Source organism: Lutra lutra, chromosome 8, assembly GCF_902655055.1.
Source record: "Lutra lutra chromosome 8, mLutLut1.2, whole genome shotgun sequence".
Classification (NCBI taxonomy): Eukaryota; Metazoa; Chordata; class Mammalia; order Carnivora; family Mustelidae; genus Lutra; species Lutra lutra.
This window is the reverse complement of record NC_062285.1, coordinates 119,635,503-119,655,946: the sequence shown is the minus strand read 5'-3', so window position 1 is coordinate 119,655,946 and position 20,444 is coordinate 119,635,503. Positions and strand designations below refer to the sequence as shown.

At 45.3% G+C, this 20,444-nt stretch overlaps 1 protein-coding gene across 1 annotated transcript; it reads right to left on the bottom strand.

The window, feature by feature from the left end:
* Positions 1-3,049: 3,049 nt before the first annotated feature.
* On the bottom strand, positions 3,050-20,378 carry AMDHD1 (amidohydrolase domain containing 1). The gene is made up of 9 exons (XM_047742930.1): positions 20,147-20,378; positions 18,849-18,955; positions 17,211-17,275; positions 15,482-15,759; positions 11,728-11,953; positions 9,241-9,365; positions 5,764-5,857; positions 5,011-5,171; positions 3,050-4,130 (listed from the first exon to the last, which is right to left on the bottom strand). The coding sequence occupies exons 1-9, from the start codon at positions 20,281-20,283 to the stop codon at positions 4,043-4,045; spliced, it is 1,281 nt and encodes a 426-aa protein (XP_047598886.1). The 5' UTR covers positions 20,284-20,378; the 3' UTR covers positions 3,050-4,042.
* Between the last annotated feature and the right edge of the window lie 66 nt (positions 20,379-20,444).

The following is a 20,444-nucleotide window of genomic DNA, read 5'->3' as shown; positions in this document are numbered from 1 at the left end:
TTAAGGAATCCGGCCGTGGGGTGATGCCAAGGCTGGGTGACAAAGCAGAAGGAAGGAGGGAATCTGAGTCTTTGGCATTACTGAGCTGCTGAATAAACCAGTCCTGAAGCCTGTCTGTCTGGTGAATTTCCAAGGGTGATCTAATATGCTTCCTTATTTTTACAAGCAGTTTTTAGTCAGATTTTGAAATCCATAGCTGTTGGCATCGTCCCTACCACTGCTATTTCTGAGGTGCCGTATGGGGCTATACGGTACATCGGTACAGCATGTAGTCCTGTATTCAAAGACTTCACCCAGTTGGGAACATGAAATGGCCATTACTGTGCCAAGCGTGTGTCCATATAACCACAGCACCTTTGGATCATCAGGGAAGCTTCCTGGAGGAGGTGACTGAGCTGGGTTCTGAGTGATGGCAGTCAGAGAGAGAAGGGAGGAAAAGGAGAAATGGAAGCTAAACGTCAATGTCAGAAGACATCAGTGCCAGGAAACCAAGTCTCCATTTGTTCATTTCTATCATTAAATAAACGGTGACCAAGATAGCCCTGGTCTTTGCCCTCCCGGCGTATAGGCTAGGTAGGCAGCGGGCCCAGAGGATTAAACAAACAGGGGCCATGTGCAAGCAGGAAGATGGGAAGGTTGGGAAGTAGCGGCCAGGATCATCATGGAGAGCATGAGAACTCGTGCTAATGGTCCAGCAGGGGAAACGAAAGTCTGCCAGCTCAGGACACCTCAGATCTCAAGGGTGGGTGGGCCAGGACGGACCTCCATGGCTCATGGGTAGTTCCCACACTCAGGGCGCCGGGCTCCTGAAGCCAGCAGTAGCTGCAAGCGAACCACTTGGACAAGATGTGCCTTCATATTTTGGAATAACTTTCCACCAGATCAAAATCTAAGGGGCTGGCATTGACTTTATCCTTTTACTGCTGACTGTAATAAAGACCAAGGTGCTCATGCTTGCGGGGCTATCTGGCAAAACATACTTCAATTTCAAAAGTACTGTGTTTCACCAGAGTTCCTTTTAGGAGAACCCGCTCTCAGTGCACCCTGGCTTTGACTCTACTCTTGAATGCCGGTCTTACCGCCCTCATTGGATCGTAAATTCCCTGAAGGCAGGAGACAGTCTAGCACCAGAATTTCAGAGATGGAAGGAATCCAACTTCTACAGATGAGGAGTTCGGGAAGAAATCAAAGCCCAGATGTCAAGCCCCAGATGTGTGTTTCCTCCAGCATGCCACGCTACCTCGTCTTTCTCCCATGGCATCTGGCATGTGTTCCCCTCAATTCAGTAGGGGGTGATATTGTGCACAGGGATATTGTGCACAGGGAGGCAAAAATTGGTTCTTGGGAGGCAGAAGAACTCGCATATTATGATGGTTTGTGGTATTCCAAAGCTCAATCCTATCTGACAAAATCTTATTCCTTAGGGAGAAATTTAAGTTTCCTCCTGGTGGGGGTGAGGGGAGGCCTGACAACTATAAAAGGTTGAGAAAAGAAACATTGATCTAGCTCACTGGAGAGCACAGAGTAGCGGTTTTCACATCTCACTCACTGATGTGAGGGCTTTCCAGCTGGACTTTTAGCACCTGATACCTCCTGCTCTCTCCACCAAAGGACCGGTTCAAGGTATCTTGTCAGAGTCCATTCATACAACAGAATTTGAGTGCCTACTGAGCACACTAAACCAGACTCATTTTTCCTACAGTACTCTTGTCCTGGTCCTAACTTGTTCAAAAATTTTCAGTGGCTTTTCCTACCTTGAAGAATGAGATTCCTACTAGCAAGGCTGACATTCAAAGCCCTGTGAAATCTGACCCAGCCCTAGCTCCCCAAGGAGCTAGTAGGGTTCATCACTGATCTTCTGAGCACCTCATAATGTTCCATCCTGGAACATGGCTTTCTCATCGAAATCCTGCCAACCCCCAAAGCTAACAAGGGCAGCCCACCTCTCCACCCAACCATGGAACTGTTTCTTTGGTTTTGCTTTTCTAATTTACTCCCCCATGAGCATCATCCTTTGGTATTTTATTAAGGAACTCATATGCTCTTTTCAATCCACAAAACAAGTATTTTTCTTAACACTGTCTTCCTGGGTTGGCCTACTTGGTGTGTTTTAATTAAGTAATTTTCACTGTGACTACCAGTATGTTTGTAAGGCCATCCATGAACTCATTTACTGATCACCTGCTATGAACCAGTCACCACGCTAGATCCTGGGGCATGAGGAGGGGCCCTGCCCTCTACCAACTTCCATTCTAAAGGGAAAGACAGTTAAAACACCACGCCATGAAGGTTAGCATGGACGATGGGCGCATTGTAGGGTTGGGGAGGGACTAGCTCTGCTTTCCCTCATAAAGAAGAGAAGGAAAGCAGTCCAGGCAGAAGGAACGGGCTGCAAAGCCTGGAACAGCAAAAGCAAACCGTTTTGAGGCATAGTGTGACAGCTGGTGTGGCTAGGGTCGAGACTGCAGCACTTAACAAGCGTACAAATAACCTGGCAGGGGGTTAAGAAACGCATTCCGATTCAGAGGTCTGGGGTGGGGCCGAGGTTCTCATTACCAGCAAGCTCCCAAGTGGCAGGACTAACAGGACACTGGCCTGGAAGGACGAAGGCAGTTCTGGGTGGGTATCCTCTTCTGCTTTCATTTGAAAAAGACATTAACGCTCTTTGTTTCAAGCGAATGTCTCCTAGACAGAGAATAGGATGCACTTCCCCTACTTATTCCATAGGTATCAAGATAGACTTGCGGGTTTGAACAGACCTCAAATTTAGTTTTGGCCTTTGTATTTATTGCCTGCATCCCAAACTCCTACCCTTGTATAGGTGGTCATAGGGGAGGCATCACCCATGGCAACCACGTGCCTCCCACACCCCCTCAAGACTCCTTGACCGAGCCTGTGAGGGACAAAGCTCCAATGACCCCCATGTTACTGGACAGTGACAGCCATGCACACTGTTACCCATAACCTCCCAACAAGGAGCATCTAAAATGGAACACAGTAAAGCCTCATCGATTCATCCTCTGTTAACATGAAAGGGAGGATACCTTGGTTAATCTTTACTTCTCAATTCATTTATTCATAAAGAGGACAAAGTTTAATAACGCCGTTGGGATGATAAGGATGATGAAACATTTAAAATATTTCAAGGAAGCTCATATGGCTTTAGAAACACCTATTCATATAGTCATCCATGATTTCTTTATGTATAATTATGTAATTGGGTTCATTTCCTTAAAAGCTGTAATAAGTAATACCACCCATCTACTTCTGGGACTGGAAACAACAACAGTGTCAACACATATTTATTGAGAGCTATATCCATTCTGTCATACATTTATAATGTGAATAATCAAACTCTTCAGAGTGATTTTTAAAAATTACACTATCAGATTTGGTCCAAATGCATCCATTCTAGGAAGTCCCCATCCCCATGTATAAAATGATGGGTCTTGAACTCTTGTGAAGCGCTACCGTTAGAGTCCAGAAGAAATTAGAAGTCGAAGGACACCCTCCTTCAAGGGACACTCATGCATTTGAAGAGCTTCTATAAAGACAAACCATGTGGAAAAAGGACAAACTAGCTGCTTATAATAGAAGGCTACATTTGCTTAATTTGGGGCATATCACTTGGATTTCTCACCATCCCCTAATTTTCATGAAGTACTGTTTAAGAACTGAAACTTGAAAAGCACAAACAAAATGGGAATTTCAAGCCATGTCTACCTAACTGCCAATCAGCTTTTCCCCATGAAGGCGTTCCGATGATGCGCTACCATCTTAATCTTCAAAATATTTGTAGCAAATCTCTGTGAAATGATTTCATGTTCTGAGATTGAGATCCAAATGATTTACCTGCTTAGATGTCCAGGTGCATGTGTTAAATGAAAAGAAATTAATGACTTAGTTTTTTTCAAGTGGATTAACAAAGCACTGAAATATATTTAAGTGACATCACTCTGGCAAATTACTATGGTATTTTAACTTGGACTCCAACCGCATTGACTTATGTAGTCAAAAGGTCTTCTCTTTCCTTTCAGATCTTTCATTTTTTATAGATGACTTTTCCTTTAGCTACAACATATTCAATTAATTCATGATGGCCTCCAAACTGGTAAATCAAATGCTCCCATCTAGAAAGAAATCAAACATATTTTAATGCCCACACGTCAAAATGATCACTTTGTCAATAAATGCTAACGTGGAAATACATTCTCTAAAAACTTCTTTATACCTCGTCATCGAGAAAGGGCTTTTTAAAAAAAAAAAAAACAACAGTAGATTACTATGACAACTAGTCTACAACTTCAATATTATTTAATGGTATTATTGAAGTATTTGACCTGAAAATATTTGATCCAATCAAGTAATATGTAAAAGGTGACATCAGCATTATTTTCGATAGAGACAGTGAAGAGTTGAATTAAAGTCGATTTCTTCAGTGGAACTTGAGGACCAAGGAATGCAACAGGCTTCCTGGGTCAAGGATTTACAACTTTCAGACTGAGAAAAATAAGACTCAAATTGTTGCATCGGAGGCCCACTTGGCAGTAGACGGTGGATGAGTAATAAGAACCCAGTGGCAGGAAAACAGAAGCAAGGCTTTTGGGATCTGGTAAGAGTGAGAAGCCAGAGAGGTAATGAATCAAACGCAGGGTGGCCAGCAGGAGCTGGGACACGCACCGCCCAGAGCCAGCTGTAGGTCAGAACGCCCCAGAAAAACAAGAACACGAGCCAGGAGGCACAAGTCCACAGTCCGGGTAAACAGAACAAAACCCTAGAGATCTAGGGCAGATGGAAGACAGATGAAGAGACCGGACAAGCTGGTCTACCCTGTGTAGTCGAGGACCCGTAGGGAGACTTGCTGGTTGGAAAGGGGTGATGGTAAAGGAGACTGGGGAGCTGCAGAGGCTTCAGGGCCAGATGCTAATATTGAGCAGAAAAGCCATTTAAACCCAGCCTACGTATCACAAGGGGCACAAAATAAAATAGCTCCGTTGGGAGAACACTCACCTGGATGCATTGATGATGATGAGATCTCCCTGTTTGCCGACTTCCAGAGATCCATGTGTGTGAGATCTTCCCAGGGCATAGGCTGCGTTGATGGTGGCGGCGGCCAAGGCTTCCGGCATGGACAGTCGCATGTTCACGCAGGCCAAGTGCATGACCACCGGCTGAGGCAGTTAAGAACCGCAATAGAGGAAAGGAACAAAATGGTAGCTGCTACCCAGGACATTTCTCAACGCAGCACAACCAATAATGGAAATTAAATATCTGGGAGGAACCGGCTACACTGGTATGAGAACCTTTTGATGTACATGTAAAGATTCTTATGCTTTGGAAAAGATTCCTTTATTAGAGAGATTACCCCCGCCGAACCCCTGGGTACTGAGTGTTTATTTACAACTTTTCAAGACCACTATCTATGTAAGATGAAAGCCCACCTCCACACTTATTTACTAAAATTTCTTTGAGCCTGTGCTGTCCTCCAAGACGGAGGTAAGTTATCATCAAACCACCACGCCCAAGGCTGAATCAAAAGATTATGCACATAGAACTTTCTCTCCTCTCTCTCTGCCTAGAGGCATTCGTGTGGCACAGAAATAGCCAAAGACCCTGCTGTCTACACTTTTTTTCCTGTTGCTCGAGATAATCGTTTCTTAGATCTTTGGTACATTTTAACAGTTCGGGAACTATTTTTAAATTATTGATACACACAGTGGAAGACTGATTCTCCGCTTGGAAAGGCACATTAAAAGTAATTACCATTGAAAAGCAATATGCGTTTGGGTTGAAATCACTGCCCAGAGCAACGATTACCCCCTCCTCCAACATCTTCCTAGCGCGGGGTTGCTTCAGTCTAAGAGGAAGGAAAAAAAAGAAAGATGGAAGTCTCTGGAAATAGAGCTTCTATAGACTAGATGTTTGCAGTGGAAACCAACTCAAGATATCCAACCCCTCTGTGTTCTGGAAGAAGAAACAGACACTCAAGGTTAAGTGATGAGTGGTGAAGTCAGGTGGAACCCCAGGATGCCTGATTTTTATCTCTGCTTTTGAAATGACTTGCCCATGACTAACCTCTTTAATTTGGGAGTGTTTATTTTGGGATCTTTACATACTTCCAGAGACCCTTGCTAAGGAAGAAAAATCTAACTTAACATTAAAAAAAAATAATAACACTTTTTTTTTTGGACTCTCAAATATAAAAAATGAGGTTAAAATAATGTTGTTTTTATTAACTTCCAGTTTGCAATTTTTTAATTCATATCTCTCCCCCTCCTGGGCAGGGGCAGAGGGGCCTCAAACATTTCTGGTAGGGCCTTTAAAACCTTGAAGGCCCAAGAATCTTATATGTAAAATGGCTGCACTTCTTCCTGGGTTGCGTGTCTCCTTGATTTCCTTGGCAAAATATTATTCTTTAGGACGTGACTCAAAAGTCATGTCAGGGATAAACGGAGCCAAACACTAGCTCAAAGGGTGAGGACAGTATTCAGTAATAACTATTGCGAAAGGGAAAAGGATCCAGTGTGGTCTGGACTCAATTTTGATTTGTGCAGTGGTAACTGGGCGTTTTAAAGAAAGAAAGAGGAAGTTGGGAGGAAAAAGGGGCGGGTCCTTGACGAGGCAATCCTGGGTGGTCAGAGACTTGTATCTCAGATATAAGTCTTTGCAGAGAAAGGATTTGTAATTGCAAGCTTTGTAAAGTGCTCTAAGAGGAAGTCCAGGGGCCTATCTGCCAATCAGCTGGTTTTGCGGGAACAAGCAGTACATCCTCCTGGTGGGCTGGGCTTCCTCAGACAGGTGCTGTAAGGGGGCCTGGGTCATCCTAGGCAGACAACTTTGAGCTATAGTGTTTATTCAAGGCTCCCAGGGTTTGGGGAGAGGGATAGATGGAAATCAGTTGTCTGAGAATCTACACGTTTATAGGCCAAGACTGAGGCCCTTGAAACATTCACAGTCGATGACGGACAGTTTGCAGGACTACTTAAGATAATGTTCCTCAGGGCGCCTGGGTGGCTCAGTGGATTACACCTCTGCCTTCGGCTCAGGTCATGGTCTCAGGGTCCTGGGATCGAGCCCTGCATCAGGCTCTCTGCTCAGCGGGGAGCCTGCTTCCCCTCTCTCTCTCTCTGCCTGCCTCTCTGTCTACTTGTGACCTCTTTCCCTCTGTCAAAAAAATAAATAAATAAATAAATCTTTAAAAAAAGATAATGTTCCTCAATCAGCATCATGCATGAGAGGAGGTGGGTGAAGCAGGGATAAGCGTGTGGAAAGGTAGAACTTAAAATCTCTCCACAGTTCATTCCTTTTTTTTCTTTCTTTCTTTCTTAAGATTTTATTTATTTGAGACAGAATATAAGGGGGAAGAGAGGGAAAAGCAGGCTTCTCCCAGGTGCTGGGAGAAGGAGCCCATCTGGGGCTCAATCCCAGGATCCTGAGATCATGACCTGAGCTGGAGCCAGACACTTAACCCACTGAGCCACTCAGGTGCCCCTGCACAGTTCATTCGGATGGCCTCCCCTCCCCTTCCAGAAATATTGAAGGAGAAAAAAAAAAAAAAAGTGATGCTGTAGAAGTATCAAGGGAGTTCCAGAAAAACTGAGGAGAATGTATCCTAAATCAATTTAAAGAGTATACACAAAGATGCATACAATAATGATTAAAGGAAGGGGCACAAGGCCACTGTTATTCTGGAAGTGAGAGTCAAGAGAGAATTCAAGGCCCAGCAGAGAGCCCTGCAGGTTGGGCCTGTTGGAGAGATCAGAAAAATACCAAAACAGAGAAGCCAGAGAGAAAAGGGTGGCCTCGGTGGTGTTTCCTGTTGTCCAACTGGCCAGCCCATCCTGCGGTGAGCGCAGATGGCAGCCACCTCTGGCGCAGGGACAAAGTTCAGACTTTTGCTGCTGAGCTGCCCTTCACAGTGCAAGTCTCGGGCTTTTGCTCCATCTTCAAGAGATTCAAGGGGAGGGAAAGGAAATTTTTTTTTTTTTTTTGGTCAAACATCATTTCTTGGTGATGGAAAATTAACCAGATTAGGTATCGATTGATGACTCTGACTGACTACTAAGACTTGCTGGGAATGCCAAGATACCAAGAATGGTTATTGATTGATATTTCCTGGTTGCAATCTACATGAAGTTTACTCTTGAAATTCAGAGAACAGTAATGGTAAGAGAAATGTGTAATATTACCTGTATGGGTATAACGTCATAATATATTTGAGAAAAGCACTGACATATTCCTTTCTTCTCTCTTAAAAAAAGTTACTCGAAGGGCACCTGGGTGGCTCTCAGTTAGGCGTCCACTCTTGATTTCGGCTCAGGTCATGGTGTCATGGTGGTGAGACTGAGCCCCCTATCAGGCTCCACACTGGGCATGAAGAATCTCTAGATTCTCTCTCTCCCCCTCTGCCCCTTCCCCCCAGCTCACAGGCACCTGGGAGTGCCCTCACTCCCTCTCTCTCTAAAAAATAAATAAATAAATGTAAAAGTTACTCGAAGCCTGGCTTTTCTAATGCCTAAGGCAGAGTGTCTCAACCATGGCACAGTTCATAATTTGTGGCTGGGTGGTTCTTGGGCAGGATAATTCTCTGTGGTGGGAGATGGTTCTGGGCACTGTGGAGGTTTACGGCCTCTAGCCTCTACCTACTAGATGCCAGTAGTGCCCCCTAGTGGGCGACAACCCAAACTGCCTCCAGACACTGTCCAACTTCTGAAACGGCATTCATAAAGATGGACTATGGACTGTGTTATGTGTATTCAGTCTATAGAGGGCAAACAGCAAAATTCCTGGGGGAGATTTCACAAAATATACTTACACATCTCCTCTTTCCTCCCACGCCTGGGGATTTTTGAGGACTGTGGTACCCACTTGCATCCTCTTAGAAAACAGCTCCTTCACATTCTGAACACTGTCCAGTATCTCTAACACCTGATGCATGTTTTTAAAGTGGAGAGCCTATTTCATTACTTGGTAGTTATAAAAGTAATACATATTGACTTTTTAACTGGAAAATTCCAAAACTGAGGTGGGAAAAGGAAAGGGCAGCTCCACTCTTCCCAATAATCCCACCACTCAACGGCCACTGGGGTCTAAGCTCTCTCCTGAACCTCGCTCCAGGACTGGCATCTTCCAGAGCTCAGTTTTCCTGATCTGCATTTTTAAGGAATGTGGAAGGGCAATGAAATAAGACAGGCCTCTGGGTCTGTGTCCTCCCACCTGGCACCCACTGGGGCAACTCACCTCAGCATGTAGGCTGTGGTGGGCAGAAGGACGGCCGAGCACCGGGCCGTTGCCATGGCAGTGATGCCCTCATCGCTTGCTTCTTCCAGGTGACTGATGGCCTGGGCTCCCAGCTCAGCCCCGAGCTAAGCAGAATGGGCAGAGAGAGAAGAGTTCACCAACAGCAACAACAATCAATAAAGGGCCAGAACATTGTTTTTCCTGCAAAAATAAATACCAATCTATTACTAAAATGCCTTGGCAACTGCCTCTGCCAAGCACAAGCCCCCAGATGGGCAAAAGATTTGTGACAGACATTCACTGGAAAATTAGCTAGTGTGCTACTTCAACAACTGTCCTTACGTCCAAGTGCTCACTGATATTCTTCACGCAGAGTGACACTGGTAATAAAGTCTGATTCTTACAGCATCGTCAAAAACACAGTAAGGAAAGGTATCTTGCAGTGCTGTTGCACTCAGGGAAAACAGATCAGTTAAGAAAAGAACCTTGGAAAAATGTGAAATTATATGTATCATTTGAGAATATGCACGTGAGCTTGATTTCTCTCCAGAGGAAAAATCTGGGCTCGACTGTGAGAAGAAAAGTAGGAGGTAATGCTATGATGGTAATGAAAACATACCATTAAAGTGGGTTTCTTAAAAAAAAAAAAAAGTGGGTTTCTTCTCAGCTTGATACATTTACACACACACACACACATATGCACACACATACACAGTACCCCAGGCTAAAAGGTGATTGTGTTAAGCATTCCAAGGGAAGGGAAAGTAGACTCATTTTTGACATTAAGCAATGGCCCAGGGAGGCAGCACAGCCATGGCAGGGCAGGACGGAGCTGGCCTCTCATCAGCAGCTAGATCGGGTCTAAGAGCAATTCCGGTTTGGTGCCCTGGGGAGTGGGATGCCCCACAGACTGACTGTTCCCCAGGCGGAGCTTCCTTCTAACCTTGGAATCACCTTCACTCTCCCAAACTGACCTGTTTAATTCACCAGTGCACTCTCTGCCACCAAAAGTATCTTGCTGACCACCTAGCTCACATTCATTCAACAAACATGCCCCATTTATGTCCTCACTAAAGGCTACCTGTCTGCCAGGCATTGTGCTAACCTCCAGGGACAGAGCTACAAAGGCCCAGGGACAATTGTCAGCCCCTTTACTATCCAGGAGGGAGCGCGGAGGCAATTTGAACACGGTGGGACAGGTGTGGGGAGGGTCTGTAACTTCCTCTTGCAGAGGTTTGGGAAGGATCCCAGAGAAGTGTAGCTAAGAAGAAACACGGAGGGGAGGGAGAGTTAGCCAAGGGGTGTTCAGACAAGAGAAAGTATGTGCAGAGGCGTGGGGATCGAGTGTCTTAACACAGTTCATGGTGGCTGACTCACGGAAAAGAGGGCAGGGGAAGCAGAGGGGGAGGAGACAAAGAGGAACATGGCAGGCAAGCAAGGGCTGGATCCGGGTAAGCCTACGGCTGCGGAGTTGGGAATCTGTCCTGCTGGCATGGGTGAGCCTTTCAGGGCTTTCCAGCAACAGAGAGGAAGAGAAGATGCACTGAGGGCAGGGATTAAACTGATTAAAGAGCGGGCGGGCTTGGACATGGGGAGAGAAGCCATTGCAGGAGATCTGCTGAGAGCCCTGATGGGTCTGAACTAGGTGGTCGGGGGAAGAGAAGTGGACCTGGACATAATCAGGAGGCAAACCTGGAGGCCTTGCTGGTTGACCAAAACAGGACAGGGGACGGGGAAAGGAGACAAGGTGATGTCCAAATTTTTCCGCTTAGACAATACTAGACGATGGGGTCATTCACTGAGCAGGAAACACAGGACCAAGATCCGGAAGCGATGTGAAGAGATCACACTGGACACGTCTGGAATGTCTGTATTTATGCCCACATTATACACATCTGTACTTATGCCCCAAGGGCAGTTGTTTATTTCGCTCTGCGGTTTGGAGAGACAGCTAGACTCGCAACTGCGAGGACTGTGTCTGTCTGTCTTATTCACGGCTGAATTCTCAGAGCCCAGCACAGAGCAGACACTCATGTATTTGTTGAAAGCGTGAATAAATGAATCTGGGCAAGACACACAGGTCAGAAGAGCATCACGTGACCATGACCGCCGTGCTCTCCCAGCATTCCCCTGGCCGCTGCCCCAGGAGGACCTTAGCCACAACATGAGCAATTTTTACTCTGCTCTGCCAGCGTGGCTTTCTGTTCCAACCAAAACAGGGTGTGGGTTTGCTAAACAAGATCACAGAAGTACTTCTTTTTCCACTAATACCACCAGCAGGCGATCATAAAAGTAAACGACCAGCAAAAAAGTACATTTCTAACAGGGGTCAGGGATTCCGAGGCTCGAATGGACCGATCCACACATTGTTCAAACAAATCCCCGTTTCTCTGTCTTTTCAGTAAGGCTCCTCCCACCTCTGAACCCACTAATGAAGTTTTCCATAGCGTGAGTGTTGACAAAGGAAAAGAAGAAGGTCGACCCTACCTCCGCAGCCTTCATCGGGTGCAGCTCGTCCCCGTGGAAGTTAATCTGTAATCCCATCTCTTTTCCGCTTTGAAGAATCCTCCTGGTGGAGTCAAGATCAAAGACCCCCTTCTCGCAGAACACATCTATATTGTCCACGTGGATTTCCCCACTTCTGGCAAGCTCCTTCAGCTTCGGGAGGTGGCTACTGATGATTTCATCAGCAGCCTCTGATGCGGTCTTCCCTCTGGGCAAGAAAATGAGATTACATGAAGCAAAAAAAAAAAAAAAATTTTTTTTTCTTTAATTAAAAAATTGTTGGGGCGCCTGGGTGGCTCAGTGGGTTAAGCCGCTGCCTTCGGCTCAGGTCATGATCCCACGTCCTGGGTTCGAGCCCCACATCGGGCTTTCTGCTCAGCAGGGAGCCTGCTTCCTCCTCTCTCTCTGCCTGCCTCTCTGCCTACTTGTGATTTCTCTCTGTCAAATAAATAAATAAAATCTTTAAAAAAAAAAAATTGTTTTGGGGCACCTGGGTGGCTCAGTGGGTTAAAGCCTCTGCCTTCGGCCCAGGTCATGGTCCCAGGGTCCTGGGATCGAGCCCCACATCAGGCTCTCTGCTCAGCAGGGAGCCTGCTTCCCTTCCTCTCTCTCTGCCTGCCTCTCTGCCTACTTGTGATCTCTGTCTGTCAAATAAATAAATAAAATCTTAAAAAAATTGTTTTAATTAAAAATTTTTAATTTAATTTAATTAAAAATTGTTTAAAATTTAATTTAAAAATTTTTAATTTTTTTAATTTAAAAAAATTTAAAATTGATTTAATTGGTTTTCTGGCCCTTGAAGAATCTGATGAACCATGAGCAAATGACCTCAAGCCTCAAAAAGTAGAGAAATAATCCAAATTATACCTCAAGAGTCTTAACAATGAGGACACAGCAGAGATGTCCATAAGACTACTATAGGCACTCACCCTGTACACGGAGACTCAAAGGGCTCATCCATCTCTGGCCCAGCCATGTTGCCTTCGAGAACGCCAGCAAGGCCATGGGGGCTGAAAAACTGAATCTGCTTGCCAAGGACACATGGAGGGCATCCTGAATGCTTCCCTAACTACCTAGTTGCAGGCTCCTTTGCTGGGCCCTACTGTTCACTCTGCCTTTTTCTTCTTCCACACTATTTGTAGAAGCATGGGAAAAAGGGTTGTGGGAGGCACTGAAATTCTAAGATTCTGGGGTAGTTGTACATAGGAAAGGGCTGGGCTTTTGAAGTCAGATAGATACAGAGCTCCACCACTTGCTGGCGACCTAACTTTAGACAGGTCACGCAGCCATCATTTGGCATACTCTGAGCTGCAGACCGTGTCACTGGGGATCAGACCTCAGAGACTCATTGGCATAAGGAGAAAATTTCTGTAAAACTTTAGTCCTGTATTTGGCACGCCAAAGTCTCTTGCTCAGCAAAAAACGTATTGGTGGGAAGATAGAGGTGAACTGTGATGAGACAGGCGCTCATGTATGTTGTCCCTAATTCTCAAGACAATCATATAGAATTATGTGTTATTTAGCTGTTTTATAGATGTTCAAAAAAGTTAAGTGATGCCCTCAAAATCACGCACTGGGAAAGTTGCAAAGCTGGAGTGAAACCCAGGTCTGGTATGGCTCCAAAGCCTACGACTTCTCTACCACCCTACACTGCCTATCATTCACCTTATGTTCCATTCGGAAAAAAAAAAAAAAAAAAAGTTTTCTATAGACAGATGTCCCAAAAGTCTCAGTGCGGTTTAAGCTTTAATAATTTCGGAAGTACAAATGCTAAAAATGTACAAAAACATCATTAGAAATATTAAATATTTTTCTTTTCTACTTAATTTTCTGAATTCTTAATCATAAATTTAATGTTAAAATTTTTTATTTTGGGGGCATCTGGGTGGCTCAGTGGGTTAAGCCTCTCTCTGCCTTTGGCTCAGGTCATGATCTCAGGGTCCTGGGATCGAGCCCTGCATCGGGCTCTCTGCACAATGGGGAGCCTGCTTCCTCCTCTCTCTCTGCCTGCCTCTCTGCCTACTTGTGATCTCTTTCTCTGGGTTGAATAAATAAATAAAATCTTTAAAAAATTTTTTTAATTTTCTCTGATTGAAATGATAAGCAAAAAATTAACATTAAACTTATTTTCCAAATTGCACGAAACTAAATAAATATAAAAATATGTCATGAGGGGCGCCTGGGTGGCTCAGTGGGTTAAGCTGCTGCCTTCAGCTCAGGTCATGATCTCAGGGTCCTGGGATCGAGCCCCGCATCGGGCTCTCTGCTCAGCAGAGAGCCTGCTTCCTCCTCTCTCTCTCTGCGGGCCTCTCTGCCTGCTTGTGATCTCTCTCTGTCAAATAAAGAAATAAAAATCTTTAAAAAAAAAATGTCATGAAACTTTCTTTTTTTTTTTTTTTAAAGATTTTATTTATTTATTTGACAGAGAGATAGAGAGCACAAGTAAGCAGAGCGGTAGGCAGAGGGAGAGAGAGAAGCAGGCTCTCCGCTAAGCAGGGAGCCCGATGCGGGGCTCGATCCCAGGAGCCTGGAATCATGACCTGAGCCGAAGGCAGCTGCTAAACCAACTGAGCCACCCAGGCGCCCCATCATGAAACTTTCAAATAAGCCTGTAGTACTTACATATCTAAGTTATCAAAACTCAAGACTTCACTAAGACTTTGTCCTGTTAATTTTTAAGTCTTGGATTTTATTTGTAAAGATTTTATTTATTTGAGAGAAAGAGAGAACAAGAGCAGGGGGAGGGAGAAGCAGATTCCCTGCTGAGCAGGGAGCCAATTAGGGGTTTGATCCCCTGGGATCCTGACCTGACCTGAAGGCATCTGCTTAACCGACTGAGCCACCCAGGTGCCCCCCAAGTCCTGGATTTCTTTTGGACCTTTTAATTCTGGAACTGTGGGCCTTTGGCTCTAGAAATTCTGGGACAGGTAAGATGCAGAAGCAGATGCAGAAAGGGACAGAATTCTCTACAACAAAGCCATACAGGAGACACTTTTTAGGTAAAAGGAAAGCTCAAAACCATTTACAACAAGAAAACAAACATGTTTGCTGCTAAACAAAAAGATGAACGAAAATAAAAACTATTCTGAGTCATCCTGACCTAGAGATTTGCTCTATCACCTACGGAGTGTTACTTTTAATCTCTAAAGTGCAATTATATGGTCACGGGCAACTATTTAAAGTCATATCTGTCATTTTAAAGGATCTAGTAGAGGACATTGCTTTCTGTTAACCAAAAGAATTTTGAATATCTCCATTTCCTCCTTCATCATTAGCAGACCAGTAAAACCGTTGGGTCTGATGGGGATTGCCTTCTTAAAACAACCCTTGCAAGGGGCACCCGGGTAGCTCAGTCAGTTAAGTGTCTACCTTCGGCTCAGGTCATGATCCCAGAATCTTGGCATCAAGCCTCACATCAGGCTCCCTGTTCAGCAGGGAGTCTGCTTCTCCCTCTCCCTTTGTGTTCTCTCTCTCTCTCTCAAATGAATAAAATCTTAAAAACAAAAACAAACAAAAAACCACCCTTGTGAGAGGACTATTAGAATCAGAACACCTTTCTAACAGCTTCTACTGAATTCTCTGCGAGAACAGAAGCATAGATACACCTCCACCCGGTCCGACGCCCTAACCCTCCCCCTCACCACCACAGTGCGTCCCCACTTAGGGACCACCTGACCCCTTCTTTGTTTTCAATGCCCCATCAATGCCCCCAGTCAAACCCGCAAGCTGAGGTTACTTTGGCACCGAGTGAGCCCCGCAGTAAGTGGCGGAGATGCCTATGGGCAGCTGCCTCCGAGCGCGCTCGATCACGCGCAGCATCTTCAGCTCGGTCTCCAGGTTGAGGCCGTATCCGCTCTTGCACTCCACCAGCGTGGTCCCCGCCCTCATCATGCACTGCAGCCGCTCCTGGAAGGAGCAGAACAGCTCCTCCTCCGAGGCCTGGCGCGTGCGCTCCACGGTAAAGTTGATCCCTCCTCCAGCCTGGTGAATGTCCATGTATGTGGCTCCTGCCAACTGAACACAGGGCTCGCCTTTAGGCTGGGAAAATGCGGGAGGTTGTGGGCAGGTCCACAGAATCCCCGTCTAGGGTGATGTTCAAAATGATTAACAACTGATAGGTCAGAGACACCAGCAGAACAGAAAGGATGCTGGGGTAGCGGGGCCATGGAGATCCCTCCCCTGCCAGGGCCTCTTAGGAACGGCAGGGATGGCCCAAATGGGAGAGGGGTCGGGGAGCACTGAGGGTCTCGGGAAGCAGCAGCAATTTACCAACTAGCCCAGAAGTATCTCAGTGTTCCAACAACCCAGCTGGCCCCAGTGTGGACCACTAAGTCTTTGTCCCTCCCACTCAATTTGGCTATGAATCTAAAACTGCTCTAAAAAATTAAATCTATTAGAAAGAAACAATGTGAAAATGGCTCCAACCATGGGTTTGAGGGTTGGCCTTGGCTAATTAATGATTCAGGACATAGACTACACTTTATGTTTCTTAATAAGTCATTTTTTTGGGGGGGAAATACAAGACTATTTTTATGATTAGCAATATATTTTTCCAAGTTTGAACCAATGAATGGTGAGTTTCAAACTATATCATGGATCCCTCTCAAAGGCTCCCAGGGGCAGAGGGCTGAAATGGGGGAAAGGAAAGAGAAGAGAAAGTGAGCAAAGCAGCTCAGCTCTGTTTTTTGTGGGTTTTTTTGTTTTTGTTTTTGGTGTTTTTTTTTTTTTTGTAAGATTTTATTTATTTATTTGAGAGAGAGAGAGAGAGAGTGTATGTGTATAAGTGCGGGGGGAGTCGCAGAGGAAGAGGGGGAGGGACAAGCAGACGCCCTGCCAGGTGCTGAGGCCAACCTGGGGCTGGATCCCAGGACCCTGACATCATGACCTGAACCAGTCTGACGGTTCACCGACTGAGCCACCCAGGTGCCCAAAGGCAGCTCAGCTTTTTTTTTTTAAAGGGAGGATTCTAAAACATACATATGTACATACATACATATATACATATATAAGGATTTTATTGCTAAAAATTTTTGAAAACTGTTATACCTAAAATGATTGCTAGGGCCTGTGCATAGTATTTGGACAGTTATAAGTTAGTTTCTTTTCCAGTTTATCTTCCATAGTCCAGGCCAGTAAAAATATACATGAAAAAGAAATGTAGGGGCGTCTGGGTGGCTCAGTTGGGTAAGCAACTGCCTTCGGCTCAGGTCATGATCCTGGAGTCCCAGGATCGAGTCCCGCATCGTGCTCCCTGCTCTCCGAGGAGTCCAATTCTCCCTCTGCCCCTCTCTCTCATGCTCTCTCTCTTTCTCTCACTCTCAGTCTCTCTCTCTCTAATACATAAATAAAATCTTAAAAAAAAACAAATGTAGACATATGTTGCAAAGCCTGTTAGCCTATCAAATCTTTATAAAAAGATTTGTATTTGTGCCTTATTTTGATTTATCATCATTTATGGCAGTTACCTTCATTGCAAACTCGTGAACTCTTTCACCAGCCCATACTGGATGTGTGTGTGCATCCACCAAACCTGTAATCAATAAATCAAATCATCTTTGAAGCTGAGAAATAGAAAGCCCTTAGATAGTAGGCAGACTACCCCATGCCACTCTTGGGAAAGCAAGATGATGGTCAGCCATCTTGGAAGAGGAGAGAGGAAGAAGAATTTGTCTATGGGTTCCCTCCACAGACAGGAAACAACACTCTGCATGGCTGGTCTAGAAGGCTTTAACGGAAGAGCGTGATTTGGCACGATGAGAATATCCGTTAAAGAAAGACAGGTCCTTTTGCCCACTAAGTCCATGCTCACCAAAGAAGCTTTTGGAAACAGGATGTCATATCTATTAGTTGAGCAAAACCAAGGACTATCGCCAAGGAATAATCTGTGTGTGAAAAGAGAATATAATCTCTCCCAACTTTGAGAAGGAAAAATATGGAATCAGGAATATGAATCTTTCTTCAAAAAAGAAATGCAGTTTAATTGAAGAGAAACTATAAAGTAATCGTGTGACTCGTTTATCCAGATACAACTCAAGTAAAGTGTGTCTTTCCAGAATATTTAAAATACTTTGTGAATTAAATGTCTCATTAGTGGTTGCAATTGGACAAAGATCAAGAATCTCTGTTCAGGGCCCCTGGGTAGCTCAGTGGGTTAATCATCTGCCTTCGGCTCAGGTCATGATCTCAGGGTCCTGGGATTGAGTCCCACATCGGGCTCTCTGCTTGGCAGGGAGCCTGCTTCCTCCTCTCTCTCTGCCTGCCTCTCTGCCTACTTGTGATCTCTCTCTGTCAAATAAATAAATAAATAAAATCTTAAAAAAAAAAAAAGAATCTCTGTTCAGATTGCTTTCTAGTATTTTCTGCTCTTTTTCATAACGTTTCACTCTGACTTCATTTCCTGACTCCCAGAGCTGGAAGACAGAAGCTCTATCAGATACACATAGTAAACATTTTAAAAATATAAATCTTAGCCTCTCTGTTTTGTGTAGGACTCAAAATTTGTGAAACTTGTTTCAGAGGATTTCATGAAGCCATAAAACAATGTGGGAGATGATGGTTAACAAACTGATTTTGTGTCAATCACTAAGATATAAATAAACTTCAGTAAAATCTCTAGGGATTCCCTCTTTCCCCACTTTTCTGCCCAAAGATGTGTTCTTTGTTTCACACTCCATGTAAATTTAGAATTTATTCTGGTATTAGGAACAGCAGTTTGCCCTAGCTGCCTCCCATATGAGGGAGATTAGTAAAGTTCTTCAACAGCTTTTGAAACTAAACACAACACAACTGGTTTCTCTTCGGCATGTGAGTGGGAAGCAGGGGCCCTTTCCCTGTCCGACAATCTGGGGTAAGGTATTTCATCCCTATACTGGAGTTTTCTAATCCGTAACATGTAGATAATGATACTTACCTTATAGGGCAGTTAGAAGGATTCAAGATGAAAACATGTTTGTAAAATAGCTAGACATTCAGTAGTAGAAATGCGAAGCACGGTAGCTATTATTATATTTTAATATGATTTTGACACCCTATTTAAAACAAGCTCTTCCTCTTTACATTACTAAAACTGGTTGCAGGGCTTTACTGAAAAAAGAGGTTAGTACCCGGCAAGATGCATTTCCCAGAACAGTCAATCCTTTCCTCGAATGATTCTTCGGAAAACATTTTTTGGATCTCATCAGCAGGACCAATGGCTTTTATAAACCCATCCCTGAAGAAAAATCAAGAAATAATTACTAAAGTTTGGGGAAATACTGTGGAAAAGCTGACTAATGATTTAAAATATGTTGTCCATGTCTTTTGCTATCAGTCACCTTTATCCTATGTCCTTCTTGCATCTGTGTTATTGAAGAAAAAAATGACTCCAGCCACATGCAAGCCCAAAAGTCAAATCATATGTATAGAATATTAGTTGTTCCCCAAGATCAATGTTCCCCTTTCCCCACAGGGCTAGATTCCTAAATCTTAGCTGAACACATCAACACCCAGAATGAAATCTACATTTCTGGGTTTCCCATCAACGGGGTGTGGCCATGTGACTAAATTCTAACCAATAGGACTGTTTTCACTTCCTTGTTTCCACCTTCTGGAAGGTAGACTCCTTACGGAGTGGTGGAGCAGCCATCATGGATGATGGAGTGAGAAAGGGTTGTGCACAGGGGCGCGACAGTAGAGCCTCAGAACTCCATGGAATATGGCCTCAGTTAGCCCTGGATTCCTACCTCTGTGCAGTTCTGTTAACTGTTCAGTTCTGTTAACTGTTGTTGTAACAAATTCTCAACAGTAACACTGAGAATGTTTTTATCCCTTTGCTAATTAAAAACACATGGTCCCTCAAAGCTGGGCTCTTGCACAACCCTAAGCGGCGTCAGATAAGGGCTGAGACAATCTTGCACAATCGCGGGCCGTGGGGCTCTCCAATTCACATCAGCATCCAAACCCCACTCCTACTGCAGGTTCGCCCCCCACCTCAAACTCTGGCTGTTCTTTTATTCATGTCTAGCAGGAAGCACAGAGGGTTAAATGAAAAAACTGAAAATGTCCTCTTTTTCTGAATTTCCTTTCACCCTAAACCATCTGAACGTCTTCCGTGGTTCTCAAATTTAGTATACGAAGTGGGGTGGGCTGGAGGGTGTTCTGTAAAAATTTAAAGTCCCAGCACTCCATCACAGAGATGCTGATTCCCAAGATCTGGGGAGAGGGGATGGGGGTGGGGGTTCAGCCTGAGAGCGTTTCTTCACCAAATGGCTCCTCGAAGGTAAGTAGCAACAGGTGCCTAAAAGGCCTGCGGTGGCTCCCTGGATGCAGGATTTTACGCGGTTCCCTCCACAGTGCCCAAGTTAGGGAAAGGGGGCCAGGCCCGGCCGCGGCTGCCCGCTGCCCCCAGCGCGCGGCCACTTACGTGCCCACCACGAGGCTGGCGCCCTCCAGCACGGCCAGGCGGCACAGCGCGTCCCGCGCCAGGAAGCGCTCGCCGCGGGCGCACACCATCACCACTTGCCGCGCGTTCTCCAGCAGGAGGCGGTGGCCGCCAGCCATGTCACCGCGCGCCGCGGGTCTCCGGGAGGCCGCCGGGCGGGTGCGCGGGAGAAGGAAAGTGCGCGTCCGCGGGCGGCGCCGCGGGGCAGGGAGGGTGGAGTCGGGGCCAGCGCTCGCCGCCGCCGCCCTGCGGGTCCGCGGAGGAGCGCGCGCCTCCCTCC